At 51.1% G+C, this 17,616-nt stretch overlaps 1 protein-coding gene across 1 annotated transcript in view; it reads left to right on the top strand.

Annotated features, from left to right (window-relative positions):
• Positions 1 to 418: 418 nt before the first annotated feature.
• The window catches only part of AP2A1 (adaptor related protein complex 2 subunit alpha 1), a 37,410-nt gene continuing 20,212 nt past the window's right edge, over positions 419 to 17,616 (top strand). Inside the window, exons 1-4 of the mRNA XM_068529216.1 lie at positions 419 to 642; positions 14,238 to 14,306; positions 14,437 to 14,579; positions 14,836 to 15,029. Coding sequence (XP_068385317.1) covers positions 576 to 642; positions 14,238 to 14,306; positions 14,437 to 14,579; positions 14,836 to 15,029 — 473 coding nt within the window. The 5' untranslated portion in view covers positions 419 to 575. The remainder of the gene's footprint in view (positions 643 to 14,237; positions 14,307 to 14,436; positions 14,580 to 14,835; positions 15,030 to 17,616) is intronic.

Raw genomic sequence — 17,616 nt, forward strand, 5'->3', positions numbered from 1 at the left:
GGACCGGCCCGGCGAATCCGCGACGCCTGCGGGGGCGGTCTACCCGCCCATGGGCCTCAATCAACGTAAGTCCCGCCTGCTCGAGCCCGCTCCCCCTCCTTCCTTCACGTCAATCCCTCCCTTCTAAGAGAGCGACCGGATCCAATCAGTATCGGAGCCGGCCGAGCGGAGGGGGCGGTCCCACTGTACGTATCCGAACTCCGCCCGTCTCTCAGGCAACGCCCCCACCCCCACCCGAACGGAAATAGCCGGGCTCTGGGCCAATCGTAGCGGCGTGCCTTTGTCCAGAGACCAATGAGAGAGGGAGTGGGGGATGAGCCCGAGTCTGAGCGGCAGTAATCCAAGCCAATAGGTGGCTGAGAGCTCAGGATGGCGGTGGGGAGGGGAGGGGCCGGGGGCGGAGCCGCGGCCTGCCAGCCCGCCTGCCTGCCAGCCCGCTCGCCAGCCCGCCGTCCCCTCTTGGCCGGCTCGGCTCCTCGGCGCTGCCTGGGGTCCTTCTCTCCCGGTCCCCGCCTGCCAGCCCCCGCTGTGCTGTGCCCTGCCCGGCCAGGCCTGGAGCCGACACCACCGCCATCATGCCGGCCGTGTCCAAGGGCGATGGGATGCGGGGGCTCGCCGTGTTCATCTCCGACATCCGGAACTGTGAGAGCGCGGCCGGGGGGACACCGGGCGAGGGGGAGCGTGGGATTGAGGGGTTCGGGGGTTACAGAGGGGCCCAGGGGATAGAAATCCATTGCGGTCTTAGAGTGAGAGGATAGAGAGGCCCCGGGGGTACTTTAGGGTGGGGGGGATGGGAGGGCTTAGGGTGTCATAGTGTGCCTCTTGAGGTGACGACACGGAGTGGCTAGAGGCGTCCGGGAGGGTCTTAATAGAGAGGAGGCTAGTAAAGTCCTGGGGATGGGGCATAGAGTTGTCCCTGGGAATGGAAGAAAGGTTGGGGGATCGTGTTAGAGATGGGGTTAGAGAAATCCCTGATGTAGGTAGAAAGGGAAAAGGGTGCATGGGTGGGTGGGTGGGGGTACCCTGTGGAGAGATAAAGTGGGAGGAGGCCAGAGAGGACTGGGAGGACGTGAAACACAGGAAGCCTAAAGGGACTGGGCTTGAGGGCCTGGGTGAGGGGGTGTCATAGAGGGGAAGGGGCTAGGTAGGTTACCGAGGCTCCCAGCTAGTTCATAGGGAGGACTTGAGAATGATAGAAAGTCCCAGGGGTTTGGGGAGGAGAGACGGGAAGGTGGGGGACTGTAGTGGGCCCCTGGTGAGGGATAGAGGGGCTCCAGGATGGAGGATTGCTTAGGAGACATGGAGGGCAGTGGAGAAGGGGCTAGAGGGGGTACTGAGAGGAGCACAGAGGAGAGGCGCTGCAGGTGGAGAGTCTTGGGAGAACCTGAAATAGGGAGCTGGGGGGCCTGCAAAGGAGAGGACATTATAACGCGGGGTCTTGGGGGATGTGCCAGAATGGGGAGAGCTCAGATCTCAAAGAAGGGGCCAGGGGGCCTTAGGAATTTGTGGGGAAGAGATCTGGAAAGCTGGGGGGGTGGGGGAAGCCTGGCCCCAGAGAGGGGTCATGGGTGAGGGAGCAGGACAGCCCTGAATCTGGAGCGCTCTCCCATCTGACCACATCAACATGGGGGCAGCCATCACCAGCAGGAAGAATGGTCGTGACTGTGGGAGGCCTGGCGCCAAGTCAGCTCCCAGCTCCTGCGAGCGGGTGTTGGTGTTTGGAGCTGCCAAAAGCTTCACAGGCTGTGTCCGCACGGGCTTTGGGGTCAGCCAGACTTGGGTTTGAGTCTGAGCGCTCTCACTCCCTAGCCTTGTGACCTTGAATGAGAGACTTCGCCTCTCAGTTTCCTCATCTGTCAGGAGGGACTGCTGATCACACCTTCCTGATGGGGTTGTTATGATACCGAATGTGAGTGAGGCCTTTCACACGCTCCAGGCACTAGATAGCCTGACTGCTGTTCTTGTTATTTGGCCGGATCTGAGGAGCGGCCTCTGCTGGGTGCCCAGTGATGATTTTAGAATTTAGTAGGTATGGAAGGATCTGGCATGTAGTAGGTGCTCAGCGAGCAAGAGGGGTGGAAACTGTTGGGTCTCAAGTGGTGGAGAGAGGTTAAGTCTGTTATGAAAGGGGTGGAGCTTTGAGGATTTGTGGGTTGTGGGGGCCAGCTGTTAGCAGCAGGTGGGCATTGCCTCTGACACCTACCTTGTGACCCTTGGCAAGTCATTCAACCTCTTGGAGGCTCCCTTTTCTTGTCGGCTGACTCCCATTGATCAGAACATCTTGCCTCTGAAGGTTCGTTCATTTGTTTATTCATTTGACAAAAGCTTTTTGATCACTCCAGTGTGCCAGACGCTGTTCCGGAGACTGGGGCTATAACAGTGAACAAAAATTCCTGCCCCTGGGAGCACCCATGCCAGGAGGGAGATTAACAAGTAAACACAGAGAACCGCAGGGTCAGACGATGACTAGTGCTGTGAAGAAAAATAAGGCAGGCAAGTGGGGGAGGGGAGGGACCAGGATTGAGAGGGATCGAGCCCTGCAGATTTTGGAGGAAAGAGGGGTCCAGGCAGGAGAATGGTGCATTCAAAGGTCCTGAGGTTGTAGCACGCTTGGTGTGGGTTCAGATAAATGTGAGGGGGCTTGTGTGGCTGGAGCCAAGAGAGGGAGGGAGGGAGAGTGGTGGGAGATAAGGACAGAGAGGGGACAGGGCTTTGTGGACCACTAGGAGCACTTTGGCCTTTCTCTGAGTGAAGCAAGAGCAGCGGGAAGGTTTTGAGCACAGGAGGGACAGGAGCTGATTGATGTATTAAAATAGTTCCTCTGGCTGCTGGGAAGAGAACAGAACCAAGGAGGTACGAACAGAAACAGGGAAGGAATTAGAGGGCCCTTGCAGGCATCCCAGTGAGAGACGGTGTTGGCTCGACTGGGGTGAGAAGGAAACGATGAGAAGTGTTTGGTTGGAGATGGATTTTGAAAGATCTGCAAAGGGATTGGATGATGGGGGCAGGGCAGGAAAGAGAAAACAAGTGGGTGTCACTGCAGGACCCCAGAAGGAAGCCAGAGGACAGAGGGGAGGCTCCGACTTGGGGGCAGTGGAAGTAGTTTAGCCAAATGAACCAGGGCTGGAGAATCAGGGCTTCCCCTTGTCCTTGGTTTTCTCATCAAGTGTAGGTTGAATGACTGGTATGTTTCAAGCCTTATCATGGGCACTGGGGAAACAGTGGTAAATAGGATAGACTTGTCTGTACCCCCATGAAACTCCCAGCCTCTGAGGGAGACAGGTGCTGCATAAAAATTGCAGCTGTCCATCTCCCAAGCACTTGTATACGGATGTTCATACAGCAGCATTCATGATAGATAGCCAAAGAGCGGAAACAAACCCAAATGTCTGCCAGTGGATGGATGGAGAAACACAGTGTGGACCCCCATACGATGGAATAGTATTCAGCCATTGAAAAGGCATGAAGGGACTTCCCTGGTGGCGCAGTGGTTAAGAATCTGCCTGCCAATGCAGGGGACTTGGGTTCGATCCCTGATCTGGGAAGATCCCACATGCCGTGGAGCAACTAAGCCCATGAGCCACAACTGCTGAGCCCCCGTGCCACAACTACTGAAGCCTGTGCATCTAGAGCCCGTGCTCCGCAACAAGAGAAGCCACTGCAGTGAGAAGCCTGCACACCATAATGAAAGAGTAGACCCCACTCGCCGCAACTAGAGAAAGCCCGCGCACAGCAACGACCCAACACAGCCAAAAATAAATAAATAAATAATTAAAAAAAAAAAAAGGAGTGAAGTACCGTAGAGGCTACAACACGGATGAAGCTCGAAAACATCATTTTAAGTGAAAGAAGACAGACACAAAAGGCTACGTATTGTAGGATTCCATTTCTATGAGATGTCCAGAATAGGCAAATCCAGAGAAACAGAAAGTAGTTGAGTGGTTGCCTAGGGCTAGGGGGTGGTGGAATGTGGAGTGACTGCTAATGAGAACAGGGTTTCTTTGGGGGGTAATGAGAATGTTCTGGAATTAGATGGTGGTGATAGCTGAACCACACTGGATCTGCTAAAGACCACAGAATCGTACTATCAAATGATGAGCTGTGTGGTATGTGAATTGTATCTCAATTTTTTTTTTAAATTGAAGTATAGTTGATTTACAATATTGTGTTAGTTTCAGGTGTACAGCAAAGTGATTCTGTTATACATATATATATATTTTTTTTCTCATTCTTTTCCATCATGGTTTATTACAGGATGTTGAATACAGTTTCCTGTGCAAATCCTGGTTGTTTATCTATTTCATATATGCCACTGTTAGATGATATATTAATTTTATTTTCTTTACCTAAATTGAGGAAGAAACCTAAAACCAGATCTAAATATATTACAAGACATTCAGGGAGGTATGTTTTGTTGCCCCCCAGAAAATTACCTGAAATTTACTTTCAAAATTAGATCTGCTTGTTTAAAAGCCCTATCCTGGCTCCTTTCTTGTTTGCATCAAGTTTTTTTTAAAGTGGAAAAAAATTGTAGCTGTCCTAAGTCCAGTGAGGGAGAGAGCCACGATGATGAGAGAACGGGGGCTCTGTTTGCTTGCGTTGCCCAGACAATGGGGAGGGGTTAGCCAGGCCAAGGGAAGGGGAGAAGAGCTGTGAAGGCAGAGGAACAGCAAGTGCAAAGGTCCTGAGGCCCCGTCGAGACTCTGTGCTAAGGCCTATGTGGCTGGTGCAGAGAGGGGTGGGATCTGACATTGGGGAGGTGGGCAGAGGCCAGGCTGGTGTTTGTCCCGAGAGCACCGGAGAGGGTTTCAAGCTGGAGTGAGGGCAAAAGAAGGGATGAGGGACATGGATGAGGCCGTGCTCAGAGCTGAGCAGGTGGAGGACGGGGAGGAGTGTGGAGCCATCCTGCTGGAGGATCTGAAGGGCATAGTGGAGTTCAGGGGGAAGGAACTAGAAGGAGATGAAAGGCAGGCTTTGAGAAGGAGAGCCAGGAAGGGCAAATTCTGCAGATAAGAAAGGGAGAGGTGAGGCTGGGCCCAGCCTGAGGGCGTAGTCCTGTCCTGTCTGGAGGGGAGTCAGCCTCCCAGACACTTATCTGACTGGGAGCTCCCTAAGGCAGGAGCTGGGGTTGCCTCCTCTCTAGGGCCCACCTCCCCGCAAGCCCGAGGACAGTGTGAGTGAATGAATGGGAAGGGGGTTGCTGGGCTGCCACAGTGCCCCGAGCTCTCCATGAGGGCACATCCCACTCCAAACTGTGACCCATTCTGTTTGTGGCATCTCCCCGAGCCCCTGGAGCACAGGCCCTGGTCTGATCCCTCCCCGGGTCTCCAGTTCCACCTTCTGCAGGGCCTGGCCCACAAGAGTCCTTGGGAGGTGTTAGCTGATTGAATGAATGAATGAATGGACAAATCAATCTTTACTGAGCACTGACTGAGTGCCAGACACTTTCTAGGTGATGAGACTAAAACAGTGAGCAAAAGTCCCCTCCCAATGGTGCTCACACTCTAGGGGGGAGATGGACCAGTATACAGGTAAATATATAGTGTTCAGGTGTTCAGACAGGTAGCAGTGAGTGTTGGGAGGAAATAAAGCAGGGAAGGGGTGTAGGGGTGTAGGGATGGCGCTCTTATATAGGCTGCTCGGAGCGTCTCTCACTGAGAAGGTGACATTGGAGCAAAGAAAAATTGGGTGGGTGAATTGGCCTGCAGAATCTGGGAGAAGACATTTTTGGCAGCGCAGACAGCCTGTGCAAAGGCCCTGAGGCAGGACTGTGCTTGAGGTATAGGAGGACTGCGGGGAGAGGGTGGGAGTTGTGGTCAGAGAGGGAACTAGTGGATCCAGTGACGACTTGTTTTTACACTGAGCCAGATGGAAGCCAGGGAGAGATTCAGTGCAGAGAAGGGACAGGATTTGACTCAGGTTTTCACAGAATCCCTCTGGCCGCTGTGGAGAGAGAAGGAATGAGTCCCACTTTGGTGGTGCTCCAACATCAGTGTGCCGTTGGGGACAGCGCCCCTCCCCCCACGCCCCTGCCCAGGGCACTTAAACGAACCGGCTTTAGGTTATGAGTGGCATCCAGATGCTGGCAACAGACAGATCCAGGCCTGAGCCCCATCCCTTTCTACCTGTGTGTCATCTGTTACCTCGGTCCACAATCGCATTCAGCACCTCCCCTGCGTCAGGACTGCTCTGGACCCTGTGTCAGGATGCTACACGGAACGCAGCCACCCACCCCTGCCCTTGGGGAGCTGGCATTCCTAGCCAGAAGCCGAGGGCTTACAGAGCTCAGGGAGGTCTTTGCAGCTCCGTTCAAGCAGGGGAATGACAGGGTGTGACTTGGTTGCTCAAGGAGAATATTTTCTCTCAGAGATGTTGACAACTTTGATAACATCCAACCCAGGGTTGTCATGCGGCGATCCACATACGTACGTTTTTTTAGAATTGAGGTACAGTTAATTTACCGTGTTATGTTAGTTTCAAGTATACGGCAAAGTGATTCCGTTATACATATATATATTGAATACATATACGTGTGTATATATATCCTTTTTCAGGTTCTTTTCTTTTTTTTTTTTTTTAATTTTATTTTATTTATTTATTTATGGCTCTGTTGGGTCTTCGTTTCTGTGCGACGGCTTTCTCTAGTTGGCGGCAAGCGGGGGCCACTCTTCATCGCGGTGCGCGGGCCTCTCACTATCGCGGCCTCTCTTGTTGCGGAGCACAGGCCCAGACGCGCATGCTCAGTAATTGTGGCTCACGGGCCCAGCCGCTCCGCGGCATGTGGGATCCTCCCAGACCAGGGCTCGAACCCGTGTCCCCCGCATTGGCAGGCAGACTCTCAACCACTGCGCCACCAGGGAAGCCCAGGTTCTTTTCAATTCGAGGTTATTGCAAGATATTGAGTATAGTTCCCTGTGCTATACAGTAGATCCTTGTTGTTTATCTCTTTTATGTATAGTAGTGTGTGTATGTTAATCTCAAACTCCAAATTTATCTCCCACCCTCCCCCCCACCCCTGCAGTTTCTCCTTTGGTAACCATAAGTTTATTTTCTGTGTCCGTGAGTCTATTTCTGTTTTGTAAGTCAGTTTATTTGTATCTTTTTTTTAGATTCCACAGATAAGTGATACCATATGATATTTGTCTTTCTCATGTGATATTTGTTACTTCACTTAATATGATAATCTCTAGGTCCATCCACATATGTACATTTAAATTTTCCAGTAGTCACATTATAAAAGTAAAACCAGGGAAATTAACTTTAATATGATTTATTTCCTTTACCTCAGTATGCCCCAAATATTATCTGAATGTGTAATCGATATTTTTTCAATGATTAACAAGACAGTTTATGTTCCTTTCTCAACTCGGAGGCTACAGTTTCTTTGGAAATATTTTCTCTGTCTTAAGAGTTCATAAAACTTATGGTTAAAAAAGAAGATTCACAAAGGGTCCAAGTCGTTCCAAACATACTTTTCCAGTGACTGAGTGGAGGATTGGTTTTTAATTTTTAACTTATTACACTTAAATAAAATTAGGAATTCAGTCCCTCAGTAGCACCAGCCAGTTTTCAAATGTCCAGTGGCCACATGTGGCCAGTGGCTCCGGTGGTGGACCGCGTGGGCCAACATGTTCTGAACTTTATAGGGGTCCAGAGTCAACAAGCATTATCTCCCAGAACCCTCTTTGAGGACTCAGGGCTGTTGGGACTTGTGTGGGAGACATCAGAGCACATCCTAGTAGAGAGGAACTTTTGTTGCTTTGTATTGTAAACAGTAGTTGTCTGGAAGGCAGTGAAGGGTCTTGCAGTGAGGTGCCAGCCAGTGCCTGGGTTACCGCCATAAAAGCATGTCAGTCCCTTCATGGTAGTCCAGGTTTGTTAGGTTGCCTTTTGTGGCAGTGACAGCCCCACCCCGATGCCCCAGGTTAAATGCTTAGGGAAGGCTTATCTCCCCTACCCAGAAGCCCCAAGGTCCCTCTGGAGCGGTCAGCAGTAACCTGCCCTGGCCTGTAGCAAGGGGGTGGCCTCTTTTCCACCTGCACGGCCCTCACAGCAACAGCTGCAGGCAGAATGGGGCCCCCTGCCCTCCCGTGGCTCCCCAGCAGCCTCAGAAAAGCCAGGAGGTTGCACAGTCTGTCCCCGCCTGCTGTGCTAGCCCCCAGGCCTTTGCACAAGCTGGTCCTCATGCCCAGAGCACACCTCCCCTTATTTCTGCTTGGTCCATTTCAGCCTCGTCTTTTGAGCCTGAAATCCCAGGAGCGGGGAATTCCCTGGCGGTCCAGTGGTTAGGGCTCCATGCTTCCACTGTAGAGGGCATGGGTTCGATCGCTGTTGCGGAACTAAGATCCCACATGCTGCAGCGTGGCCAAAAAGGAAAAAAAAAACAAAACAAGTCCCAGGAGCTGGCCAAAAAAAAAAAAAAAAAAAGTCCCAGGAATTGGGTACCAGGAAGCCTTCCTCCCCGCATCTGATTCCAGCCTCCCAGCCCCCACTGTGTTTGCCTCTGTGAAAGTTTTCCCCATTGTCCCTGTCAGCCTTTCCTCCAATCAAGGAGCACCCCCAGGGCAGAGCAGGTGTGACTCATCCCTGAGCTTGGCCCAGGGAATGTTTGAAGATAAAGGAATCTCTTTAAAACACCCTGAAATGCTTGCATGCCTCCTGTGACGGGGAGCTCGTCCCCCTGTCGCAGGCTGGCCGAGTGATGGAAAGTTTCTTCCATGAGCCCAGTTTTGTCACAGCTGCCTTCAGCCCCTTTCTCCCATGCGTTACCCTCAGCAGCACCCAGGTGCTGTCTCTGGGCACCCAGGCTCTAGATATTTGCAGAGGTTATGTGCTCTGCTGGGATGCACTTCCTCTAGGGCCACAGAGCATTCTCCTTTGGAGACCTGATGCTTTGTTCTTTCTGTGAATTCTTTTTTGTAGCAAAGCATATTGGTGGTACAGAAGACAATATCAAATAGACGTGGACAATTTAAAGACTAAGGAAAAAACATATACACACACAAACATATATTCTTTGAATATTCCTTACTATTTATTTATTTATTTATTTATTTATTTATTTATTTTTGGCTGCGTTGGGTCTTCGTTGCCGCGCGCGGGCTTTCTCTAGTTGCGGCGAGCGGGGGCTACTCTCCTTTGCGGTGCCCGGGCTTCTTCTTGCGGTGGCTTCTCTTGTTGCGGAGCACGGGCTTTAGGTGCGCAGGCTTAAGTAGTTGTGGCACGCGGGCTCTAGAGCGCAGGCTCAGTAGCTGTGGTGCACAGGCTTCATTGCTTCACAGCATGTGGGCTCTTCCCAGACCAGGACTCGAACCCTGTGTCCCCTGCATTGGCAGGCAGATTCTTAACCACTGCACCACCAGGGAAGCCCTAAAAATTTATTTTTAAGTTTTACACATAGCAGGCACTAATAATATTTTTTTATTAAGTGAGCGAAACGTCCAACTATAGCATAATAATTAAATAAATTACTGGATAATTCACTCAGCCGACTATCATAAATTCTTTTATTAGGAAACAGATTCTCATACCATGATGGTGGGATATAAACTGGTTCATTATGGGAGAGCCATTTGCCTTCATATATCAGAAAAATTTGAAAATGGGCATACTCGTTGCTCTAAGAACTCTATTTCCAGGACTTTATTCTAAAAAAAAATTACATACGTGTTATCATTTAGCTATAAAGAGGTGTATTGAAGAACACTTCCAATTAGCCAAAATTTATGAACTATGGCCATTATTTTTCTTTTACGTATTCTCTGTCATGTGCTTATTTTATCTTTGAATTTTTTTTTGTTGGCCACACCGCGCGGCTTGCAGGATCTTAGTTCTGCCACCAGGGATCGAACCAGAGCCAAAGTGCCGAGTCCTAACCACTGAACCGCCAGGGAATTCCTGCATATTCTTTAAGTTGTCCATATCTGTTTTATATTCTCTTCTACATCATTGATATACTTCACTATAAAAATGTATTAACTTGTATATTCACATATACATATATAGTATATCTATAAAAAAAGCTCACAGATCAGAAGTGATGAATTTTGATGAATTCGTCATCAAAATCTGATGAATTTTCCCCGACTGAACACAGCTGCCTAACTGGCCCACAGGGGCAGAAACAACATCCCTAGCTCCCTGGCACCCCCCTCCCCACTGCTCAGTCATCCAACACCGTCAGTTAGTTTTGCCTGCTTCTTGAAGCTTTTAATAGAGGTAAACGAAGGCCAGAGAGGCTCAGTAATTTAATTGCCATTCAGATATCCGTCTATCTGTGGTAAAAGTTAGGCAGCCGCTGTGTGCTATATGGTCCATTTATAAAAGCTGTTTGGTTTTTTTTTCTCGTCCCTGCAGAATAGCTTTAAGGCAACTGATTAGAGCAATTGTGTGGTCATCCTCAGGTTAGGAGGAGAACAGAACATGCGCACCAGTTTTGCGGAGCTTCCATGCTGGTCACTGCCCCTGCCCTGCCCCCAGAGGGAGGCGCTGTCCTGACCCCCTGGCCACCCTCCGGTGGGCACACCTCAACAGTGTGACATAGTTCTGGCTTAGTTCTCGCTGGTGAACTGCTCCTGAACCCTCCTCATCTTTCACGGTCCTCCTCAAATGTCCCCTATTCTTGGCAGCCACCAGCAAGGCCCCCGGGGGTGTCTGGGTGACCTCCAATCGCGCCCATCTCGCTCAGGTGTGGGGACAGGGCCCCGCTGCCTGTGCCCCACCAAGCCAGGAGTCCCTGGGGGAGGATCAAAAGTGCCAGATCTGCGTGGGTCCTGGGTGCCCAGCGTCGCCCCACTCAGGCCTGGCCCACAGGGCTTAGGAAACGTGTAATTAATAAATGAAGCATCAGATGGCCTCTGGGCCACAGAGGCCAATTCAGCCTCATCACTGAGGTACTGGCCCTTCATCGCCTGGGTCCCAGAGACCTCCCACCCTCCCTGAGGCCTGGGAGTGGGTCACTGTACCTCTTCAGACCCTTTTTTTTTTTTTTCACATTTTCATGCCTTTCCTGAGCTCAGGCACTCAGTAAGCCTGTGGAAAGTGGAGTCACTACCCAGAAAAGTGGCAGACGCCGGCCCTACCCTCAGGGGGCTCTGGTGTGGTCTGGGGACAGCAGGAGACCCAGACACGCACAGCAGCACTGAGAGAGGTGACCCGGGCAGTGTGGGAGCCCAGGAAAGGCCCAAGAGCAGCGCTACCCAGAGTGCAAGCCGCAAGTGTGGTTTTTAACTTCTTCAGGAACCACTTTTTTGTTAGTAGAAAGTAGAACGGAATGGACCAAATTAATTTTAATAATATATTTGTATAATCCGATACACCCCCAATATTATGTTTTTAATATTTATTTATTTATTTATTTATTAATTATTTTATTTATTTTGGCTGCCCCAAGTCTTAGTTGTGGCACATGGGATCTTTTTAGTTGTGGCATGCAGGCAACTAAATATTCTCATTTCAACATGTATTCAATATTTAAAAATTTTTTTGATTAAAAAATTTTTAAACAATTAATTATATTTTTAACTTTGTAATGAGATAGTTTACATTTCTTTTTTAAAATTAATTAATTTGGTTGTGCCGGGTCTTATTTGCAGCAGGTAGGCTCCACAGTTGTGGCGTGCATGTGGGATCTAGTTCCCTGACCAGGGATTGAACCCGGGCCCCCTGCATTGGGAGCACAAAGTCTTAACCACTGTGCCACCAGGGAAGTCCCTACATTTCTTTTTTTTTTTTCAACACACAATCTAAATCCCGTGTGTCTTTGCCACTTACTGCCCATCTCAGTTGGGAACAGCCACGTTTTAGGTGCTTGAGAACCACCTGGCTGATGGCTGCCAGGACACGGCAGCTCTAGCGTCTATTTGGAACTGATCAGGAGGTGCTAATCAGAAGGGGCTTCCTGGAGGAGGTGATAGCTAAAGTGAGGCTTATGGGAGCTTCCCCGGAAGTTGGGAGTAGGTGGTGAGGCAGGATTTCTAAAGAGAAAGAGAGCACATACCCTCGCTTTCTCCTTCATTCATTCATTCATTTGAACCTCCCAGTTGCCTGGCCACATGAGGATGACACAGCCATGGGTCAGAGCAGGCTCCACCATTCAGGTGACCAGACATTTGTTAAGCACCTGCTGTATGCTGGGCACCGTTCTACAAGCTCCCCTGTGATGCTTATAATCTGAAGAGGGAGCCGAGGTTTGACAGTAAAGATAAATAAAATAGTTACATGGTATGAAATGAGCCAGGGAAGACTTTTTTTTTTTTTTTAATATTTATTTATTTGGCTGCACTGGGTCTTTAGTTGTGGCATGCAGGGTCTAGTTCCCTTACAAGGGATCAAACCCGGGCGCCCTGCATTGGGAGCACGGAGTCTTTTTTTTCTTTTTCTTTTTTAATTTATGTTTTAGAAATTTATTTTATTTATTTTAGTTTTGGCTGCATTGTGGTCTTCGTTTCTGTGCGTGGGCTTTCTCTAGTTGTGGTGAGCGGGAGCTTCTCATGGCAGTGGCCTCTCTTGTTGTGGAGCACGGGCTCTAGGCACTCGGGCTCAGTAGTTGTGGCTCGCAGGCTCTAGAGCACAGGCTCAGTAGTTGCGGCACACGGGCTTAGTTGCTCCGCAGCATGTGGGATCTTCCTGGACCAGGGATCGAACCCATGTCCCCTGCATTGGCAGGCGGATTCTTAACCACTGTGCCACCAGGGAAGCCTGGGAGCCCGGAGTCTTAACCGCTGGACCACCGGGTAAGTCCCAGGACATTTTTTTTAAATGATGGAAAGAGAAGAAGAAGGCATTGACTTTAAAGAACTGGCCAAGAGGGAATTTCCTGGCAGTCCAGTGGTTAGGACTCCGCACTTCCACTGCCAGGGCCCCTGGTTTGATATCTGGTTGGGGAACTAAGATCCCGCAAGCTGTGCGGCACGGCCAAAAAATAATAATAATAAATAAATAGAGAACTGGCCAAGAAAGGCCTCTTGGAGGAGGTGACAAGAGCTGAGACCCAAGTGATGAGAAGATAACTGGATAGATGGGCAGGTGGAGGGCACAGCATGTGCAAAGGCCCTGGAGGTGGGAAGGAGTGTGAGTTGTCCCTGGAACTGACGGAGGCCTGCGAGGTGGGGACACACAGCAAGATGGTGAGGGGTGACACTGGTGGGGTGGCCAGGGCAGGGCCAGAGGGCTTGGTAGCCACGGGGTGGAATCCCCCCAGTGGGAAGCAGGGATGCCAGGAAGGAGGCCGCCACAGTGATCTGGGTGGGCGGGCATGGGGTCTGGATGAGGGGGTCGTGGTGGAGGTGTGTGGTTACATGTTCTGAAGGTCGAGCCAAGAGGACATGGCGACGGCTTGAGTGACGGGGTGAGCACACCCAGGTTTCTGTTTGGAGGAGCTGTGTGAACAGTGGAGCCTGTCAAGGGAGAGATGGTGAAGTCTGGCTCGAACTGGGGGGCGTGAGGAGGGACATAGCCAGTGGTGAGGGCGGCCGAGACCCGATCACCATCTAGTTGGATCTCGCTCTGATGGGGACACCTGGGCATCCGGGAGCACAGAGGAAGCGTGGGACCTGGCCTGTGGGACCCCGGAAGGCCCTCTCGAGTCCTCCCTGGGTGGATCTTGTCAGAAGTGCAGGGATGTCACAGACAGACGTGTAGGGGAGAGGGAGGAAGTGGGTCTGTGGGCCAGGCTGGAGGCGGGTGGATGGAGAGAACTGCAGGTTGTGAGCAGGGATGGGGTGGGGGTGGGGCAGAGGTGGGGATCCGGGAGCTCAGGACCCAACGCCTGGCAACTGGCTAGAATTGGGAAGGTGCGGGCCGAGCAGTTTTCAGGAGACACTGAGCTCTGGGGGTGTGGTCAGGGTGAGGGTACAGGGGGCCAGCTCGAAGGCAGCCGATCTCTTCATTCATTCATTCATTACATATTTCCTGCCAGGGGCGTATTTCAGCTGGGGGCTGGTGCAGTGGTAACCGGAGCCATGGGTGGGCTGGAGGAGGGAGGGAGGCAGGGAGCACCCCACAGTGTGTGCTGGGCTTCTCCTCTGGGTGGTGGGGACCAAAGAGCCGAGGTTCCCACCTCCCGGAAGCTCCCAGCTAGAGACAGGGCCCAGGCCTTGCCTCAGCCCCCTGGGCCTGGAGCCCCAGGCTGGGGAGACTCTGCCCTTCCAGCCGGGAGGGACCTTGCCCAGGAAAGTGAGGGCAGGCAGCTCAACTCTCTGGGACCCTCCTGACCTGTCCTGCCTTCTCCCTTCCAGGTAAGAGCAAGGAGGCGGAGATTAAGAGAATCAACAAGGAACTGGCCAACATCCGCTCCAAGTTCAAGGGTATGCTGGGGGCCCAGGCTCCTGGGTCTGTGGGAGGAGCGGGCTGTGTGCTGGGGCTGGGATACCTGGGACTTGTAGGTATGATCCTTCCTCATTTTTGCCTCCCCTTTCTTCCTTCCTCTGGCCCCAGGGGACAAAGCCTTGGACGGCTACAGCAAGAAAAAGTATGTGTGTAAACTGCTCTTCATTTTCCTGCTCGGCCATGACATCGACTTTGGGCACATGGAGGCCGTGAACCTGCTGAGCTCCAACAAGTACACGGAGAAGCAGATAGTGAGTCTGAGGGGGGAGGGGCCGGGGGTCTGGATCCTGGGTCTGAGGGGGGAGGGGCTGGGGGCCTGGACCCCTGGGTCTGAGGCGGGAGGGGCGGGGGGTCTGGATCCTGGGTCTGAGGGGGGAGGGGCCAGGGGTCTGGACTCCTGGGTCTGAGGGAGGAGGGGCCGGAAGTGCAGACTCCAGGATTGAGGGTTGGGGTCTAGGGCCAGTTAGCCACAAGGCTCCAAGCCCCCCACCTCCCTCCCCAACCCAGGGTTACCTGTTCATCTCGGTGCTGGTGAACTCCAACTCGGAGCTGATCCGGCTCATCAACAACGCCATCAAGAACGACCTGGCCAGCCGCAACCCCACCTTCATGTGCCTGGCCCTGCACTGCATCGCCAATGTGGGCAGCCGTGAGATGGGCGAGGCCTTTGCCGCTGACATCCCTCGCATCTTGGTGGCTGGGTGAGGCATTGGGGACCCAGGTGGGGGGATGGGGTAGACAAGACCCAACCCAGTTTGAGGGTCAGAGAGGCTCTGTCACCTGCCCAAGGTCTCGCAGCCAGGCTTGGCACCGCCGTGATTCCAGTGGCAGCCCCATGGTTGTCTCTCGTCATCTCACCAAAGTGACTCGACCGTGTAAGGCAGCTCCCCAGCAAAGCCAGTGGGATGTCTATCTGATTGACCTTTAACATCTAGTAAAGAAGAGGTGATAACCTTAAGTTATGTCGGTGACAGCCCTCCAGAACTTCTGCCTCTTCTCCATTCATTCATTCAACAAACGTCTATTGAGCATATATGTGCGAGGCGCCATGCTGGTTGCTGGGGACGTAGCCATGACCAGAAATGGACATGGTCTTCCTCCTCCCAGCGTTCACGGTCTAGCGTGGGGGATAAGCATCGATTGAATAATTTCAGGATGAAACATATATTTCCTCTCAGAACCATGCTGTGGGGTGCAGAAGCCCATAGGGCACATAGTAGGCATGCCTGACCTAGCCTGGGGGATCAGGGAGGGCTTCTCAGAGGAAGTGGGATCAGGCTGAGACCTGGGTGAGGAGGAGGAGTTGGCTGTGGAAAAGGGAAAGGCGTGAAGGGTGGTGGATCAGCCTGTGTGATCTTTCTGAAGCAGGAGGTTGTTCAGCAAACACTTCTTGAGCACCTGCAATGTGCCGGGCACTGTTCCGGGCTTGGGAAGGCAGGAGGGAGCAGCGGAGACAGTCATGCCCATCCTCGGGGAGCTTACATCTCGGGGGGAATCCAAAGAGCAAACACATAGGCAAAGAAGTGAGTTGAGTTCGGATAGTGACGATTCCTCTGAAGAAAACAAAACAGGGCAGTGGGGGGCAGCAGAGATGGTGGGGAAGGCTACTTAAGTCAGACTCATCAGGGAGGGTCTCTGCGAAAGGTGACATGTAATTTGAGACTGGAATGATGAGGAGAAGACAGTCATTCAGAAATGTTGGAAGGTATCACCTCACACCGGTCAGAATGGCCATCACCAAAAAATCTACAAACAATAAGTGCTGAAGAGGGTGTGGAGAAAAGGGAACCCTCTTGCACTGTTGGTGGGAATGTAAATTGATACAGCCACTATGGAGAACAGTATGGCGGTTCCTTAAAAAACTAAAAATAAAACTACCATATGACCCAGCAATCCCACTACTGGGCATATACCCTATGCCCAGAAAACCATAATTCAAAAAGAGTCATGTACCACAATGTTCACTGCAGCACTATTTACAATAGCCAGGATATGGAAGCAACCTAAGTGTCCATCGACAGATGAATGGATAAAGAACATGTGGCACATATATAGAATGGAATATTACTCAGCCATAAAAAGAAACGAAACTGAGTTATTTGTAGTGAGGTGGATGGACTTAGAGTCTGTCCTACAGAGTGAAGTAAGTCAGAAAGAGAAAAACAAATACCATATGCTAACACATATATATGGAATCTAAAAAAAAAAAAATGGTTCTGAAGAACCTAGGGACGGGACAGGAATAAAGACGCAGACGCAGAGAATGGACTTGAGGACACGGGGAGGGGGAAGGGTAAGCTGGGACGAAGTGAGAGAGTGACATTGACATATATACACTACCAAATGTAAAATAGATAGCTAGTGGGAAGCAGCCGCATAGCACAGGGAGATCAGCTCGGTGCTTTGTGACCACCTAGAAGGGTGGGATAGGGAGGGTGGGAGGGAGACGCAAGAGGGAGGGGATATAGGGATATAGGTATACGTATATCTGGTTCACTTTGTTATACAGCAGCAACTAACACAACAATGTAGAGCAATTATACTCCAGTAAAGATGTTTTAAAAAAAAAGGTTGGAGTAGTGCTCCAACTAAAAGGAGCAGCAAGTGCAAAGGCCCTGAGGTAGGCGTGAGCTTTGTACATTCAAGGAACCAAGAGATAGTGTCTCTGGCTTGACTGTGGTGAACAAGTGAGAGAATAGGGGGAATATGGATTTATTCTAATTGAAATTGGGAGGCAATAGGTGTGTTTTGAGCAGGTAAATGACATGCTTGGCTTTGTTATTTTATTTTATTTTATTTATTTATTATTTATTTATTTATTTATTTTTTATTTTTGGCTGCGTTGGGTTTTTGTTGCTGCACATGGGCTTTCTCTAGCTGCAGCGAGCAGGGACTACCCTTCATTGCAGGGCTCGGGCTTCTCATTGTTGTGGCTTCTCTTATGGCAGAGCATGGGCTCTAGGCACGTGGGCTCAGAGTTGTGGCTCGCGGGCTCTAAAGTGCAGGCTCAGTAGTTGTGGCGCACGGGCTTATAGTTGCTCTGCAGTATGTGGGATCTTCCTGGACCAGGGCTCTAACCCATGTCCCCTGCATTGGCAGGCGGGTTCTTAACCACTGTGCCACCAGGGAAGCCCCTGTATTTTTTTTTTTTTTCCGGCTACTTTATTTTTTATTTATTTATTTATTTATTTATGAAGCCCCTGTATTTTTAAAAGATCACTCAACCTGGTGTGGGAGAAAGTAGGACTTGTATTTCTGGCAGCTTGTGGGCTAGATTCCTGCCTGAGG

The sequence above is a fragment of the Eschrichtius robustus genome, chromosome 19, assembly GCF_028021215.1.
Source record: "Eschrichtius robustus isolate mEscRob2 chromosome 19, mEscRob2.pri, whole genome shotgun sequence".
Classification (NCBI taxonomy): Eukaryota; Metazoa; Chordata; class Mammalia; order Artiodactyla; family Eschrichtiidae; genus Eschrichtius; species Eschrichtius robustus.